Source organism: Juglans regia, chromosome 7 (assembly GCF_001411555.2).
Source record: "Juglans regia cultivar Chandler chromosome 7, Walnut 2.0, whole genome shotgun sequence".
Lineage (NCBI taxonomy): Eukaryota > Viridiplantae > Streptophyta > Magnoliopsida > Fagales > Juglandaceae > Juglans > Juglans regia.
Genome location: NC_049907.1, coordinates 20,584,296 through 20,598,283, shown reverse-complemented (window position 1 = coordinate 20,598,283; position 13,988 = coordinate 20,584,296). Strand labels below are relative to the sequence as shown.

Below are 13,988 nucleotides of genomic sequence, written 5' to 3'. Positions count from 1 at the left end.
TTTAGAACCAACCCAAAATTTACCACCCAAAAGTTTTGCACAAAAACAAAAAGACCAATTCAAGGGCCAAAAAAATAAATTGTTCAGATACAACATCTAAAGAATACGAAGGACCCAGAGGAGGGCAGTAACTACAAAAAGTCTAAAATAGGGGCCCAACACTCGTCACAAACAAAGGAAAAATTCACTCTGGCAGCGGAGGACGTGGGAAGGCGTTAGGCATCACGCTGCGACCCAAGGCGTCTGCACATTGGACTGCAACAGCATCCGGTTTGAACTCCTTCAAATTTAAACTCCTCAAAATAGTCCGAGGATTGGACAACAAATGCGCTTGTAGACGAGTCAGTCCCACCCCGTACCCTTATCCAAAAGTCCAATCTGGAATGGCCTTGGCATCGGACAGTTGAGGGTGTAGACGAACAATCTCATTGTTCACAGAAACCAGCTGGGACTCCAACCTTTCATGTGCCCCCTATAGCTCTTTCACTTGCGCAACCACCTTGACCACGTTCACCAGCGTTTGGTCTTGGAGTCACTTTCTCATGCTTCTCTTTAGTGGAAGTCAAGGCTGCAACCACCTCCTGACATTTTCTTTCAGCATCAGCTCTAGATTGCTTTGACGACTCCAACACCCCCACCCTTAGGAGCAACATTTCCGCCCTGGTTGTAACCTTCTCCATCTTCCCCAAGTGCAAGGCAAAACTATCACAGGCATGGAGAGTCTGGACGTAGAGGAGCTTAGAGCGCAGGTCGCACGACTCCTCACAAAAAGAGTCGAGGTTTGCTTCCAAGGAGTAGCGTAGCCATCCGACTGCTCCAAGTAGCATGGTAGATAGTCACTCTCAGCTTTAAGGCGGTTGTTCTCTTGCTTTGCAAAATAAGAGAACTTTCACAGCTCACGAACTTCCTTCTCCAACTGGGCCCTATCATCCACTATCCAAAATGCCAAAGCATCCACATTCTGTACAAGCACAAAGGATAACAGGCGCCCCACAAGCAAAAAAATGTGTAGAGAAAAGAGCTTTACTGGAGACAACATTTTCCTAAGGCACTTGGCCATCTCCACAACTACCTCTGAAGGAGGCGAAGAGCAGCAAGGGCCAACATCCTCTGCCCAACTAGCGTCTCCTATTACACTAGCTTCAACCCACACTAGCCACCCCAAGCTCAGGTCCTGGGCCACGACGACCCCAAGCTCAGGCGCAGACACTCCCCTAAAGGGGCTACCATTATGCTGGGCGTCAACTTGCTCACCCACTAGCTCATCACACTGGGTGCCAATCTCCTTATCTACCTGTTCCTCAAAGACGCCATCACCAATAGTGTCCTGGCTGCCTGCCAAAATCTCGCTTTCGCGAGGGGTAGTGCCCCTATCCCCACCAAACGATGAAGGGTTTGATGAGAGAATTGACACTCTATCTTGGTCCGTAGGCGGAGTCTCACTACCCACGATGGACGGAGCCACCGCTTTCAGTTTCAATTGCAACGTCACCGGTAGTAGGGGCAGAAACATCAGGCACCCCTCCCCCGGACAAGCCCAAGGCAAAAGTAGCGTATATGTCACTCAATTTCACTCACATCGCAAGGCGTGGAAACAACAAGAGGAATGACAAGAAATTCAGAAGAATGAGTGTCCACAAAGTCACCCGCCGCATGGCCTGCTTCATCAAGGCGCCCAGGTCATCAAGACCCGGGCTCACCGGAGGGGTGGCCCTAACAGGGGAAGCAACCGGCGTGGCCTCTCCAAAAACAGTTGCATCCGCATCCATTCCCTGTGCCACCTTCACAGCAAAGTCATAAATGATAATAGACTCCATGCCACTAGACTTCACGCCCTCACCATGGGGACATTTCACTTTTGGCCCACTAGTTTGGGGGACACGCCTATTCGTCAGGGGTGGAACTAATTTGAGTTTGGCCCTCCTGACGTGGGCGCGACTGGGCACCACCAAAAATCTATCTATACTGGCAGGGGAAAAGAGGTCATCCGACCATAGACCATCGCGGTAGTGCTCCTTGGCCCATTCTCGATCAAGGTCAATACGAGAACGCTAACTATCAGTTAGCTCCAACAACAGGCTTTTCTCATCGGAGACTCGCCCCCAATTGTCCCTCACAGGGTAATCTTTCACGTGCACTTCATCGGCGGGGAATTCCCAACTGCGACCAGAAACAAATAAAAACCTACTAGTCCATTGTTTGGCATTGGAATAACGCCTTTCGAAAGTCGCCAAGCTTTACTCATGGACACGAAAGTTGCAAATGTTTCCTGGCAAAGCCAGCAAGCTGTAAAAGGGGAAAGAATATATTTTTCGTCAAGTCCGGAGACTTCTCCCTGAGAGGCTCCAATACTCGGCGAAAGACGACACAGGCACACTTCAGCACACTCCACGTCATATTGTGGAGCTGGGCGGGGGCCAAGCTTCAAGAAGTGCAAGACGTCATGCACTGGGCGAATAAAAGGGAGTTGTAACCCATTAGTTAGGGCCCAAACCATCTGGGCTACATCTTCGGCATAGCCCTCTCTATCAACACATCCTGCTTCCGAAATGGTCATTTCCACGGATTCAGGAATACGGAAAGACTCCCTCAAATTGACAAGATCCACCACATTCAAGATTGAACGCCGTGAACATCCATCGAAGAAAGAAAAGTTCCGTGCGAGGGAAGATTCACCCTTAGATTGGGGGGAAACCTTTGCAAAACCACGACCTGCCATTGATTGAGTGGGAAAAAAAGAGAAGGTTGCTGGAAAGTTGAAAAGTTTAAGGATTTTTGGTTGAGTGAGAAAGGGATAGAAAGTTGCTAAGAGATCGAAATATTAGGGGAATGGGTGAAAGCGAGAGAGTGAATGCAAAAGTGAAAAGGGGGTTTGAAAGGTAATTATAAACCCTTTCTTGGGAATATGAACAATTAGCCGCAGCGACAATTACCCTTTCTTTTGAAAATCATTTAATTATCGGGAACGGTTATTGCTGACGTAAGCCACATCCTTTCAAAAAAAAAAAAAGTACAGGCTCAAGTACACCAACTATCATAGATCCCAGCTAGGTATAGAAAAAGCACAAATACACGCCCACGACCCAGCGGCATAGGCAGTGGTTATAAGGAATCCAAGGATTTAATTTCTCATGTGCCAGCACAAAGAAAATTAGTGTGGTAACTGGAGGGGATATTTGGGCTCCCCTGGGTAACCAAGCCCACGACTAAGAAACAGACCCAAAGCTTTAGGTTAGGGTTGAGAGGGCCACGACTGAAGAGCTCATAGGCATGACCACGTGTCAGATAACTCCTAAAGAATAGGAGGTCTGATCCACAGTTGGATGTGATCACCTTCGGGAAGATAACTCCTACAAAACAGCAGATATATTCCCTAGTTAGTAAGTGATCATGAAGGATACGCACACGGGAATGGTAATTAGAGTCAGTTGCATCACGCCACGTCCATGTCCTTCTATAAATAATCTACGAGAAGTAACAAACACTTCACTTCATCTTTCCATACACTTATTCTCATACTGTGTTACTGACTTAAGCATCGAAGACTTCCTAAGACAACCAGTGCCTCCTCTTTATTGTCACAAGTCATCCGTACGGTCGGTGATGTGAAACACATCCTTTACACATAGATTTGCACTCGAAGCACTTGATTCTGGTGAAAATATGGTGTTTGGTAATTCTACTAGTGAGCACTTTTGTCGTTAGAGTCTCCCCCTACTTTTACAAATGGAACAAAAGCTTTCTTATCCTTGGCACGCAATTTGCAGGCGGGGTTTTCCTCGATACATCTCTAATGCATTTCTTGAGCGATTGAAATAACAAATTAGGTTGGCATTGGATGGACTGTGAGGCACGCAGGGAAATCAGGTTTGGGAATGAAGTTTGTAGATGGAGATGAGGGAGGGGAAGGGGTTCGAAAATATGAAAACGTTTTCTCATTTCCGCTGAAAAAGCTGAAGACGTTCTTTTCCTCTGAAAAGGCAAACCCATTTCTCTCTCACTTTGTCATTGTGAAAAACACTCTGAAACCATCTTTCAAATTTCTCTCTCCGTTTAAATCTCACATCTGTATTCAAACCACACCTAAGAGAAAATCAAAAGAAATTCTTTTTGATAAAAAAAAAGTTCATATTCGAGATGGCTTAATAGTGAAACAACCTATAGATTCGCTAAAGAAACCCCAGTTTATATGGACTTCACTTTCAATTTGTAAAAGTTGTAATGTTGAGATGAGATGGATTGAGAATATTTCTCACCCCAAACTGAACCATGGAACATCTTAGATGGATTCTCTCCTTTCTCAAGTGGCTATAAGATTATGATTCTATATTGGTGTCAGATTCATCAATATTTGTCAATATTTGAGTGTGGCTACTTAGACCTTCATTTGTTAAGATATCAAATAAATGATAAAATCTGTATCTTCCTATCAATTTAAACTTTTGAAACAAATGGTGATTTCACATAGTATCAAAGCAGAAGTCCTAAATTCAAATCCTGACTCTACACTCTATCATATTTAATCAACTATTTAATCAACTATTCCATATGTTGATTCATCGAGTGAGAGTCTAGCTCACACACGAGGGAGAGAGAGGGTGTTAAGATATAAAATAAATAATAAAATTTATTATTTTCATCAGTTTAAACTTTTGAGATAAATAATGATTTCACTTCATTCACTAAGCTTAGAGTAGAAGATGGAGAAGTAATGTAATTTTTCGACTATAAAATAAAGGCATTTGCCACATTTAAAATATCTGATTCAAGAATATACAGACCACTGATGAAACAGTTGACAGAGGTTAGAACATGTAGATCAACCAAACATGAAAGAAAAGAATTAAGGTTTCACATTCTGATCAAGGAAATATCCTACCATTCATCCCATATTAGTCATCATCCATTCTATATCTTGCCGCATGTTACCCTCCAAGGGCAATGAGTCTCCATTGCCAAATAAGGGCCTTGGTCTCTTCTTCAAACCCATTCCCATTGGAGAAACTGGGCTTCCAGTTGATGTCAAGCAGCTTTCAACAGAGCAGTCGCCAATTCGAGCAGGCAGATTAGAAGTGTTATTGTTGTCTAAAGCTGCAGCAATTTCCGACAAGGAGGGCATTTTCATGGTTTCGAGAGGATCCAGTCCTTGACAGTCATTTGAAACCTTGATTGCCAGTTCTGAGAGCTCTTCCCTGGCAGCTTCAAGCCCAGCAGCAGATTCAGCAACCTGGTCGTTGAGAGCTTTGCAAGCCTTCTCCAGTATTGACTGCAGGTATTTGCCTTGCGCTTCAATCCGAAGTTGCAGATGACGCTGCACCTGCTTTGAAGAAAACCGTTGAGTAATGCTTTGCAAGCCAATTTATTTACGGCATGGATCTCAAGACGAGGGCATCTAAGTGGACAAATGTGACACATAATAGTATTGTATGCCATGCCTGGGGGATTTTGAAGGAGACTGTATACATGATTCACGAGATAAACGCCCATTAGTAAACCACTAGACGCCTCTCATTCTTAGAGAGAGTATCATGGGTCACCCAGCACATATGCTCAGGCAAAGCATATGGAGTTCATTATAAATAACCTTATGCTAGGTAGAAAGGATCCATTTTGCGTCCATTTACACCAAAATCTCATACAGTCACAAAACGGGGCCTTCATGCTTCTCTCTCACCTTTTCTCACCTCTCCACTCACCGCACTCCCTGTTTTATCTTCAAGGCATGGCCTTCCCATATTTTTTATGCATACATATGCATCTTTTGGCTCGGCAAAGCAATTGAAAACTTAGGTAGCAAATATATAAAAGGAGAGTCAAAATACAGTGTATGTCAGGTTAAGGGCACATTTGTTCAGTAAGTTGCATCGGATTCGCTTAGCTTACAATAAGCTTTATGCATATATCTTCAACTATTGGGTAGTTTTATCCAAGATGAAGTAAAAGGATTTTTGGGGTCATTCGAAGAAAGTGCAATTCACAAAGTAAAATAAATATGATTAGTGACAGAAACTATAGAGCCATTCGGACACACAAATGAATGCCTGAAGTAGGCAAATTTTAGACTCTGAGTTCATTGCTTATGAGCGCCTAGATAAGCTGGCTATTTTGGAGCTTAGCCTAGGATAGTACCAGAAAGATGAGAGCCAGGGCGCTTTGCAAATTAGATATTTTATTTTATTGGCACCGGGTGTCCAGGAACAGCATCCCGACTAATCCCGAGGGTGCACAAGCCCTCAGCAATGAGTTTCCCGCATGTGCACCTCGGGTAATTCAAGGGGAAAATCCCTCAATCCGATAGCCCTAGAGATTGTTTGCACTCAAGGGGATTTAAACCTTAGACCTAGGGGGAGCATACTCCCAAACTCAAGGCCTTTACCACTTAGCCAACCCCTAGGGGTTTACTTGAGTCAACCCCTAGATATTGAGGACTATGATCAAGTGAATTTGGATTTTCTTTCATCATCTGCTTGAGAGAAGTGGTTTTAAGGAGAAATGAACTTGGATAGCACATTGTCAGTGCGCTTTTCTGTATTGGCTTTCTAGCAACTCCCGTTGTTTGAGACAAGGAGATCCCCTTTCACCGTTACTTCTCATTATCTTTATGAAGGCTCTCAAACAAAATGTTACCAATTGCTGTTGATGGAGATTTTCTATATGGATTTTCAGTGTGAGTAAATAATCTTGATATGCTAAACATTTCACATATTTTTTGCAAATGATCCTGGATATTTTGTGGGGCAAACTTGATTCATCTCTACACTGAGGGCCATTTTCTTATGTTTTGAAGCTGCTTCAGGCTTGAAAACAGATTTAACCAAGTCAGAGTTGGTTCCTGTGGGTAATGTCTCTAGTGTGGACAGTCTGACTACCATTTTGGGATGCAAGGTATCCTTTTTGCCTATGAAATGCATTGGCCTCCCCCATGGACGCCTCTTTCAAGACAGTCTTTTGAGATTGCGTGATTGAGAAGATTTGAGTGCCGATTTGCTATTTGGAAGAGATTGTATTTGTCCAAAGGTGGTAGGATCCCTTGATCAAGAGTAATGATGGGACTTTGAGGATCATGACCAGATGCTAGACAAGCTTAAAACTTTCTTTTTTAATACTTTGTTCCTTTGGGTAGCTTCAATAGATTGTAATGGGCTGTGCCTATAATTTTCTTATCTTTTATTTTCCTATTTCTAATTAGGTGTTCCTCTTGAAAAAATAAATTCTCAGATGTGGTCTGTCATCTAACTTCCTTATGGCCACGCATACATGTGGGTAATGAATTCCATACGTGGTCAAAGTCATTAAATACTATTCTAAAACTTAATAAGCTGCATTTCATAGCGGGACAGACAAAAAAAAAAAAAAACCAACCTCCAGCTGCTCATGCAGTCTTCGTTGGACTTCCATTTGTACTCGCAATGCCTCAGTAACTTGATAACTGCTGTCAGAAGGATAAAAGTGCAGCGTCATGTCAAGATAGGATTTACAGGTTCTGTAACCACTAAGGGAAAGTAAACACATTTTGCACCCTCCAACTGATACACAATTTTCCATGTAATACTTAAACTACCAAAGTAGAGACATTGCACCATCCAGGTAACACTTTTTATCAAAGAGAACATCTCGCCCAATTCTAGCAGCTAAGATGGCAATAAATAAGTAATGTGCCACAATCTTAACTGTCGGATCTTAACGGAGAGTGCACATTATAACTTTGAGGGTGTAATGTCTCTACTTCGGTAGTTTAGGTAGCATATAACAAATTGGGTATCAGTTTGTGGGTGCAAAAAGTATTTTCCTAAAAGAAGATTAAAGAGTTCTGGTAGAAACATGGAAAAGATGGCATACTCATTCAAATCTTGCACCATTATTCTTGAAGATGGCGATGAAGATGCACTAGTGTCCTGACTTTCCGCAATGCACGAAGCTGCAATTCCAATTGCAGACTATTATTAATCAAGAAGAAATTAAAATGCCAATACTTGTCACCAGTATCATCTTCAAAGGCAAATATTATTTTCTTCCAATTTCCAACAAATTCCCCAAATGTTTTTATAAGTAATTTACAGTTGACAAGAAGTAGTTTTCCAGAATTTCTCTAGACATGCATATTGTTAAAACCTAAACATATGCATTACGAAAAAAAAAATGCTGCTGCAGAAGACAAATCAAAATAAAAAGAGCATTTAACAGAAATCTTAACTGTCCTGAAAAGAACATATATAAGTGAGAACTTCTATCTAAGAAACCCAGGCATGCATCTGCTGAATAAGGAGTTTTCATCTTATTCAATTAAGTGACAAAATATGCCAAAAAGTTCTCCCTGGGTTTTCTGGAAGTTTCTTCCTTTTGTTGGACATTCTCATATATACTGGTAGTTTCCTTCTATTTAGTAAGGAATTGTCAAGACATTTAAAAAATCTGTACAACAAACAATGCTTCTTTCCTTTTTGGGTGTGGTGGGAAGGGGAGGGGGCAGGGCATAACATATAATAGTGTGGAAAATTAAATCTGTAAGTAAGATTAAGGTAAATACCATCCTTAGAGCTTTCAATAGATTCCTTGCAAGATTGCTTCCCCAAGCGGTATTTCTGCAAGAATAGGGCATCAAGGACTGAAAAAGCTTTATATACAAAACACCAGATAAACACATGTTATGGTGCAGGAAAAGACCAGGAGGTAGCCAAACGTGATAAACTATTGAGTTCAGAATTGTGTGCTCCAGATGTTTGGTATCATCCAAGTCTCAAACACTTAACATCTCTCTCCCCCTTAATTTTTTGGATCATTTTTCCAAAAAAAGGGAAAACAAATGGAAGAACGGGCTCAAGGGGAAGAGAATATAATAATAACAAACCTGGAGATGCGATTTTAAGTGATAAAGGGTGAGCCCTTTTACCCCCATTGTTCTCATAATAGTCTTAGGTGTTGCTTCTGCAAAGCACATAAACACGGCACCCGACAGTTTGATCAACAGTTTATCATTAAAACCAAAGAGAAACTAGATGCCATAACACAGAAGCCAAACAAAAGCAGATGTGCTCAGCAGTGTTCAATATAAAGCACCGTCTACAAATTGAGCACCGAATACCATAAGCCTGAACAAATGTTCATAAACTTAGATTTCACATATTTCTATTAGTGATTAATCAGTAGAATTTCTAGGTGATCAAGACTGGAGTAGGAGGGTATATCCCACTTCCCAAACTAGGACATTTCCAAGCTTCAAATCTATTTTTCAGCATAAGTCCCAATATGTTTCCTTTGAACTCAAGAGCCAAGCTGGAAAAAAAATTCAGTAATATAATTAGGAACCTACCACCAGTGGCCCCCCAAAATTTTTTTATAATTTAAAACTCTCCCTTTTTTGCCTCAAAATTTAATGTACATGGAAATTGCCCCCCTCCCCCCCCAAAAAAAAAAATAATAATTATAATCCTTGCGTACTGTGAATCCCATATGATAAGAATAAGGGTAGGTGATGTATGAGATCCCACATTGCTTGGGTCTTCCATTGGGACATTACAAATGATATCAGAGTAAATCTCAACCAGAAATGTGGGACTTAAGCCGTGCTACTTACGACGGACTAGCCAAACGAGGACGTCAGGAATTTAAGGGAGTAGATTGTGATACTCCATATAATAAAGATAAGGACAGGTGATGTATGGAATCTCATATTGCTGGAGAATGAGAAGTTCTTGCTCTTTATAAGGTTCCAATGAGGCTCTAATTGTATTATTGACTAGTCCTTTTGGAGTATAGGTCATGTGATTTGGGTCTTCTATTGAAGCATTACATGTACAAATGAAGTACACAAAAGAAACTATGTTAATCACGTAGACAAACTTAATTTATGTTTCTTTTTCTTTTTTTAATTTGCTATGAATTTTTTATAGGTATTTTTAATTTTTTTATGACAAGAACTCATAACAAATAATATGAGTTTTATTGAAATGATTCAATAGAGAGAGCATAATCAGGTTGCAAACTCGGACACAAGGATTTGCTCGAAATCCCCATAAAACGATGGAACCACGGAAAAAACAAAAAACAAAAAAAAAAAAGGCTCTACAGCTACTCTAATTTGTCTTGAAGCTAAACTATGTAGACCAACAATATGTTGACTAAAACGGTTCCAAAAACACATCCTTGCGGTGGTACTACACATTGTTGAAGTATCCGAGAAACTTGGAATGAAGTACATTAACAATTATGTTTAACAATTGTGGAAAAAAATTGAGCCGAAGCTTCGTTGAAGAATCATTATCATATTATCATCATTATATAACATAAGTGTACTGTATATGGTTGTGTAGTCCTCCGGAGGGAGAGAGACTCAAGAGAGGTATAATTGACAGAAATCAGCGTGAAGATGGTCATAATTTATGAGGTACACTCACAAAACAACTGAACTGGTAAAAAATAACGATGACAAAGATACAAATACTGACGGACAACATGCTGTCAACCTTGAAAAGAAAAACGAAAAAGGTAGAAATAAGAAATCTTGCCTGCCAAGAATGGAAATCACACTCCTAAAATCACCTAAACTCAGCACAACCAAAAAGTACATCCAAAACCATCAACACTAAATAATACAGCGTTATCCAAAAGAAACGCATTAAAAACATCTTATCCACGGAAACAAAAAAAAAAATGAAACACGTTTAAGCGCCAAGATTCAAGCAAGTGAAAAGAACCGAGTAGCCAAAACAAAATCAAAAACCACAAAAATCTAAAAACCATGAAAAAAATATCTAAACAATAAATAAAAACAACCACGACCAAGAACAGTGATATTATGAGACTACTAGTTCAAAGTATACGCACTCTCAGGGCCACCGAGCTGGGTCACAGCGTCGATAAACCTCTCGTGGAGCTCCGCAGTCCACCGGAGCCGGGGTTTCGGATCCGAAGTGAGGACCAAGCAAGCGTCGCCGGGTAGGTTCGTCCCGTCCAGAGATCCCTGGAACTCGCCGTGCCCGACATCGAGCGGCAGCGAGTGAATGGCTGAATACATTACCAAAGGCTTCCCTGGCAACACCCAAGAAGTAAGCGAGGACAGAATTTATCAAGAAACTAGAAAGATCCGGTTGGAGAGAGATGGGGTACCTGGGGTTCGGGGCTCGGGGCTCGGAGCCCCGAATTGAATTGGTGAGAGAAGAAAGGAAGAAGAAAAAGATAACAGTGCTTCGTAAGAGTAGAGAGAGAGCACCTCTATATATATATATATATATATATATATATAATTATAAATATATAGTGAACGAGGCATGCAGATGCTGGACAGCGATGTCCTGTTGTGTCTCTCTCGTCTCCCCTCTCTCTCTCTCTCTCTCTCCCCCTCTCCCCCCCCCCCCCTTCTCTCTCTCTCTCTCTCTCTCTCTCCATTTTCTGTGCTCTGTCTGGTCCGAGATAGGGAGTGTGGGACTGTACGAGGGACTCGTAAAAAACTGCCTAAAGATGTGGCAATGTGTAATCTGGTTGGCATCTTCTACTTCTGTGTTTATTTTTAAAATAGGAAAAGTGTACGGATATATTTATAAAATAATTATACAAAATAATTTTATAAATTGACGTTTATTAAGAATGCATTTAGATATTCAATTGAATTCAATTGAAGTTATTTTTTTTTATGAATAATAATGAGTTAAATAGTAAAGAGAGTTATGTAGAATCTATTTAAATTGAGTTTAAAAGTGTATTTAAATGTTAAGATAAATTTAATATTTTTTATGAAAAGTTGAAAAAGATTGTAGATCTCATGTATAAAAATATGTTAAGTTAAAAAAAATTGTAGGTCTCACGTATAAAAAGGTTTTGAGTTGAGTTGAGATGAGTTTAATAATTTGAGAATTAAGTGTTAGGATGTTAAACTCAATTTAAAATTTGAAAGTTAAGATAAGTTTAGTAATTTGAGGATTTTGTATAATCTTTTTATAATTAGAATATTTTTCTTAATAAAAATTATGTTTAATGTGTCGCCCACTATTTTTGGATAAAATGGGTAAATATGAGACTTATGATTTGTTTGGATAGTGAGATAAGATAATTTTATATGAGTTAAATAACATATTGTTATATTATTATTTTGAAATTTGAAAAAATTGAATTGTTTATTATATTTTGTATAGAAATTTGAAAAAATTGTAATGATGAGATGATATGGGTTAGGAGTGTAGTGAGATAAGATGATATGGTTATATATAAAAAAATGAATAAAGTATTAATAAAATATTATTTTTTAATATTATTATTATTTTTAGATTCGAAAAAATGTAATTGTTTATTATATTTTATTTTAAAATTTAAAAAAATTATAATAATAAGATGGGATAAGATAAAATATTTTTTTATCCAAACAGAACCTTATATGAAAAAATTAATTTTTTATTAATAGACTATACTTTTCTTTAAAGAAGTATACGATATTGCACAACTCATAATTATATCTAATATTATTTTTGTAATTACTGTTATTATATGTTCTACGTTCCACGGTAGTTTTTTTCCATCCCCCTTACTCAAATAAAAATTACTTTCTATTTTTTTAAAAAATAAAATTAAAGGAATAGAATTGTCCTCTTATATTAGTTTATGAGTGAAGTATTAAATTCGCACCCATATTAAATGAACTCATGTCACACTCTTTTGGTCTGAACCAGTACCGGAATCTTATCGCATTTTATTAAAATAAATGTTATTATCATAGAGATTCTACAAAAAAATAAAAAATATAAATTAATATCATTTTATATAATACATTAAATCTATTTTACAATAAAGTTCGATTTGGATAAGTAGTTGATCTCATCTAATCTTATCTCAACATTTAAACACTACTCAAACATAAATACTTTTCAATTTCTCTTTCATGTTTTTTCATCTAATCATTACAATTTTTTCAAATTTTAATATAAAACATAAAAAAAAAAATCAACTTCTTCAAATTTCAAAACAAAAAATATATTAAAAAATTATATTCTAACAATATTGTATTAAATATAATATTTTTATTAAACTTTTTTATTTCTCCATTCCCAAAATCTAATAAAAATTTTAATTCAAACTATTTTACTGCTATTCACAAACAATTTCAATATTGTTTACAAATTTATCATCTCATCTATCCATCCAAACGAAGTCTAAAAATAACTTTACAAATTAACGTATCATATCAAATCACGTTAATTTGTAAATTTATTTTTATGATATCTCTTTATATCTAAAATATTTCTCTTTTAATAATGTCATGCTAAAGCCAATGGATTTCTGCCGAGTGCCAACTCAAACAAACTTATGAAAATATATTTTAAATCCAAAAAACATGATTTTTTAAAGTAAAACAATAAATAAAAGAAAGCAATAGGATAGAAGAACAACTAAATTACAACTCAAATTTTAATTTTAAAATTGAAATTTTATTTGCAGTTCTAAATATTCAATCCCATTAATAAGTAAGAGTAAAAAGAGAAAATTTATCATTTTAAAAATAATATTATTATAATTTTAATTTTTTTTAAAATATAACTGTATGAATTTATATAAATAATTTTTATTTAAAAATTGTATGTAGATTAACTGTTTTTAAAATCTAAATAAGTAAAATATTTAATACTTTATATGAAAATGAAATGAAATGTGAAGTTTATATCATTATTGTACTGATCAGAGTAATAATGCAAGTGACATTATAACTAGTTGTGATCGAAAACCCAAGATCTCATGTATGCGATTGTGATGAGTAATTCCAACAGCAAAAGAAAAAAAAAAAAATTGTGTAATTTCAAGCAAATGATGATGATAAGCTACAATACCTATATACAACACTACTCTACAGTAAGATCACGAGTGCCATTCAAATCACACATGCATCAATGAATTGTCATAATTCCATGCATGCATGCATCTCTATCTTGCTGTCCTCTTGCCTTAACACAGCTCTCTCTAGTTTGAACATGGAGTTGAGATTGAAATGACATGACAGTACAATC

General features: G+C 37.9%; 1 protein-coding gene across 2 annotated transcripts; it reads right to left on the bottom strand.

The window, feature by feature from the left end:
- Positions 1-4,699: 4,699 nt before the first annotated feature.
- LOC109003453 (protein PHR1-LIKE 3-like) lies at positions 4,700-11,240 on the bottom strand. 2 transcript variants are annotated; one of them, XM_018981586.2, is made up of 7 exons: positions 11,107-11,240; positions 10,825-11,028; positions 8,849-8,925; positions 8,528-8,582; positions 7,840-7,918; positions 7,363-7,429; positions 4,700-5,317 (listed from the first exon to the last, which is right to left on the bottom strand). In XM_018981586.2, the coding sequence occupies exons 2-7, from the start codon at positions 11,012-11,014 to the stop codon at positions 4,883-4,885; spliced, it is 903 nt and encodes a 300-aa protein (XP_018837131.1). In that variant the 5' UTR covers positions 11,015-11,028; positions 11,107-11,240; the 3' UTR covers positions 4,700-4,882. The 2 variants fall into 2 exon arrangements, with proteins under 2 accessions (XP_018837131.1, XP_018837130.1); XM_018981585.2 differs by having other exon boundaries at positions 7,363-7,432; positions 11,107-11,239.
- Between the last annotated feature and the right edge of the window lie 2,748 nt (positions 11,241-13,988).

What these genes read in the sequence shown, in the direction of transcription:
- LOC109003453 (XM_018981585.2), bottom strand. Translation starts at nt 11,014, where the DNA reads ATGTATTCAGCCATTCACTCGCTGCCGCTCGATGTCGGGCACGGCGAG. An exon ending in TATTGAAAGCTCTAAGGATG is followed by an intron (nt 7,919 to 8,527) that starts GTATTTACCTTA and finishes TTGGAATTGCAG; the next exon opens with CTTCGTGCATTGCGGAAAGT. An exon ending in GACTGCATGAGCAGCTGGAG is followed by an intron (nt 5,318 to 7,362) that starts GTTGGTTTTTTT and finishes TCTTCAAAGCAG; the next exon opens with GTGCAGCGTCATCTGCAACT.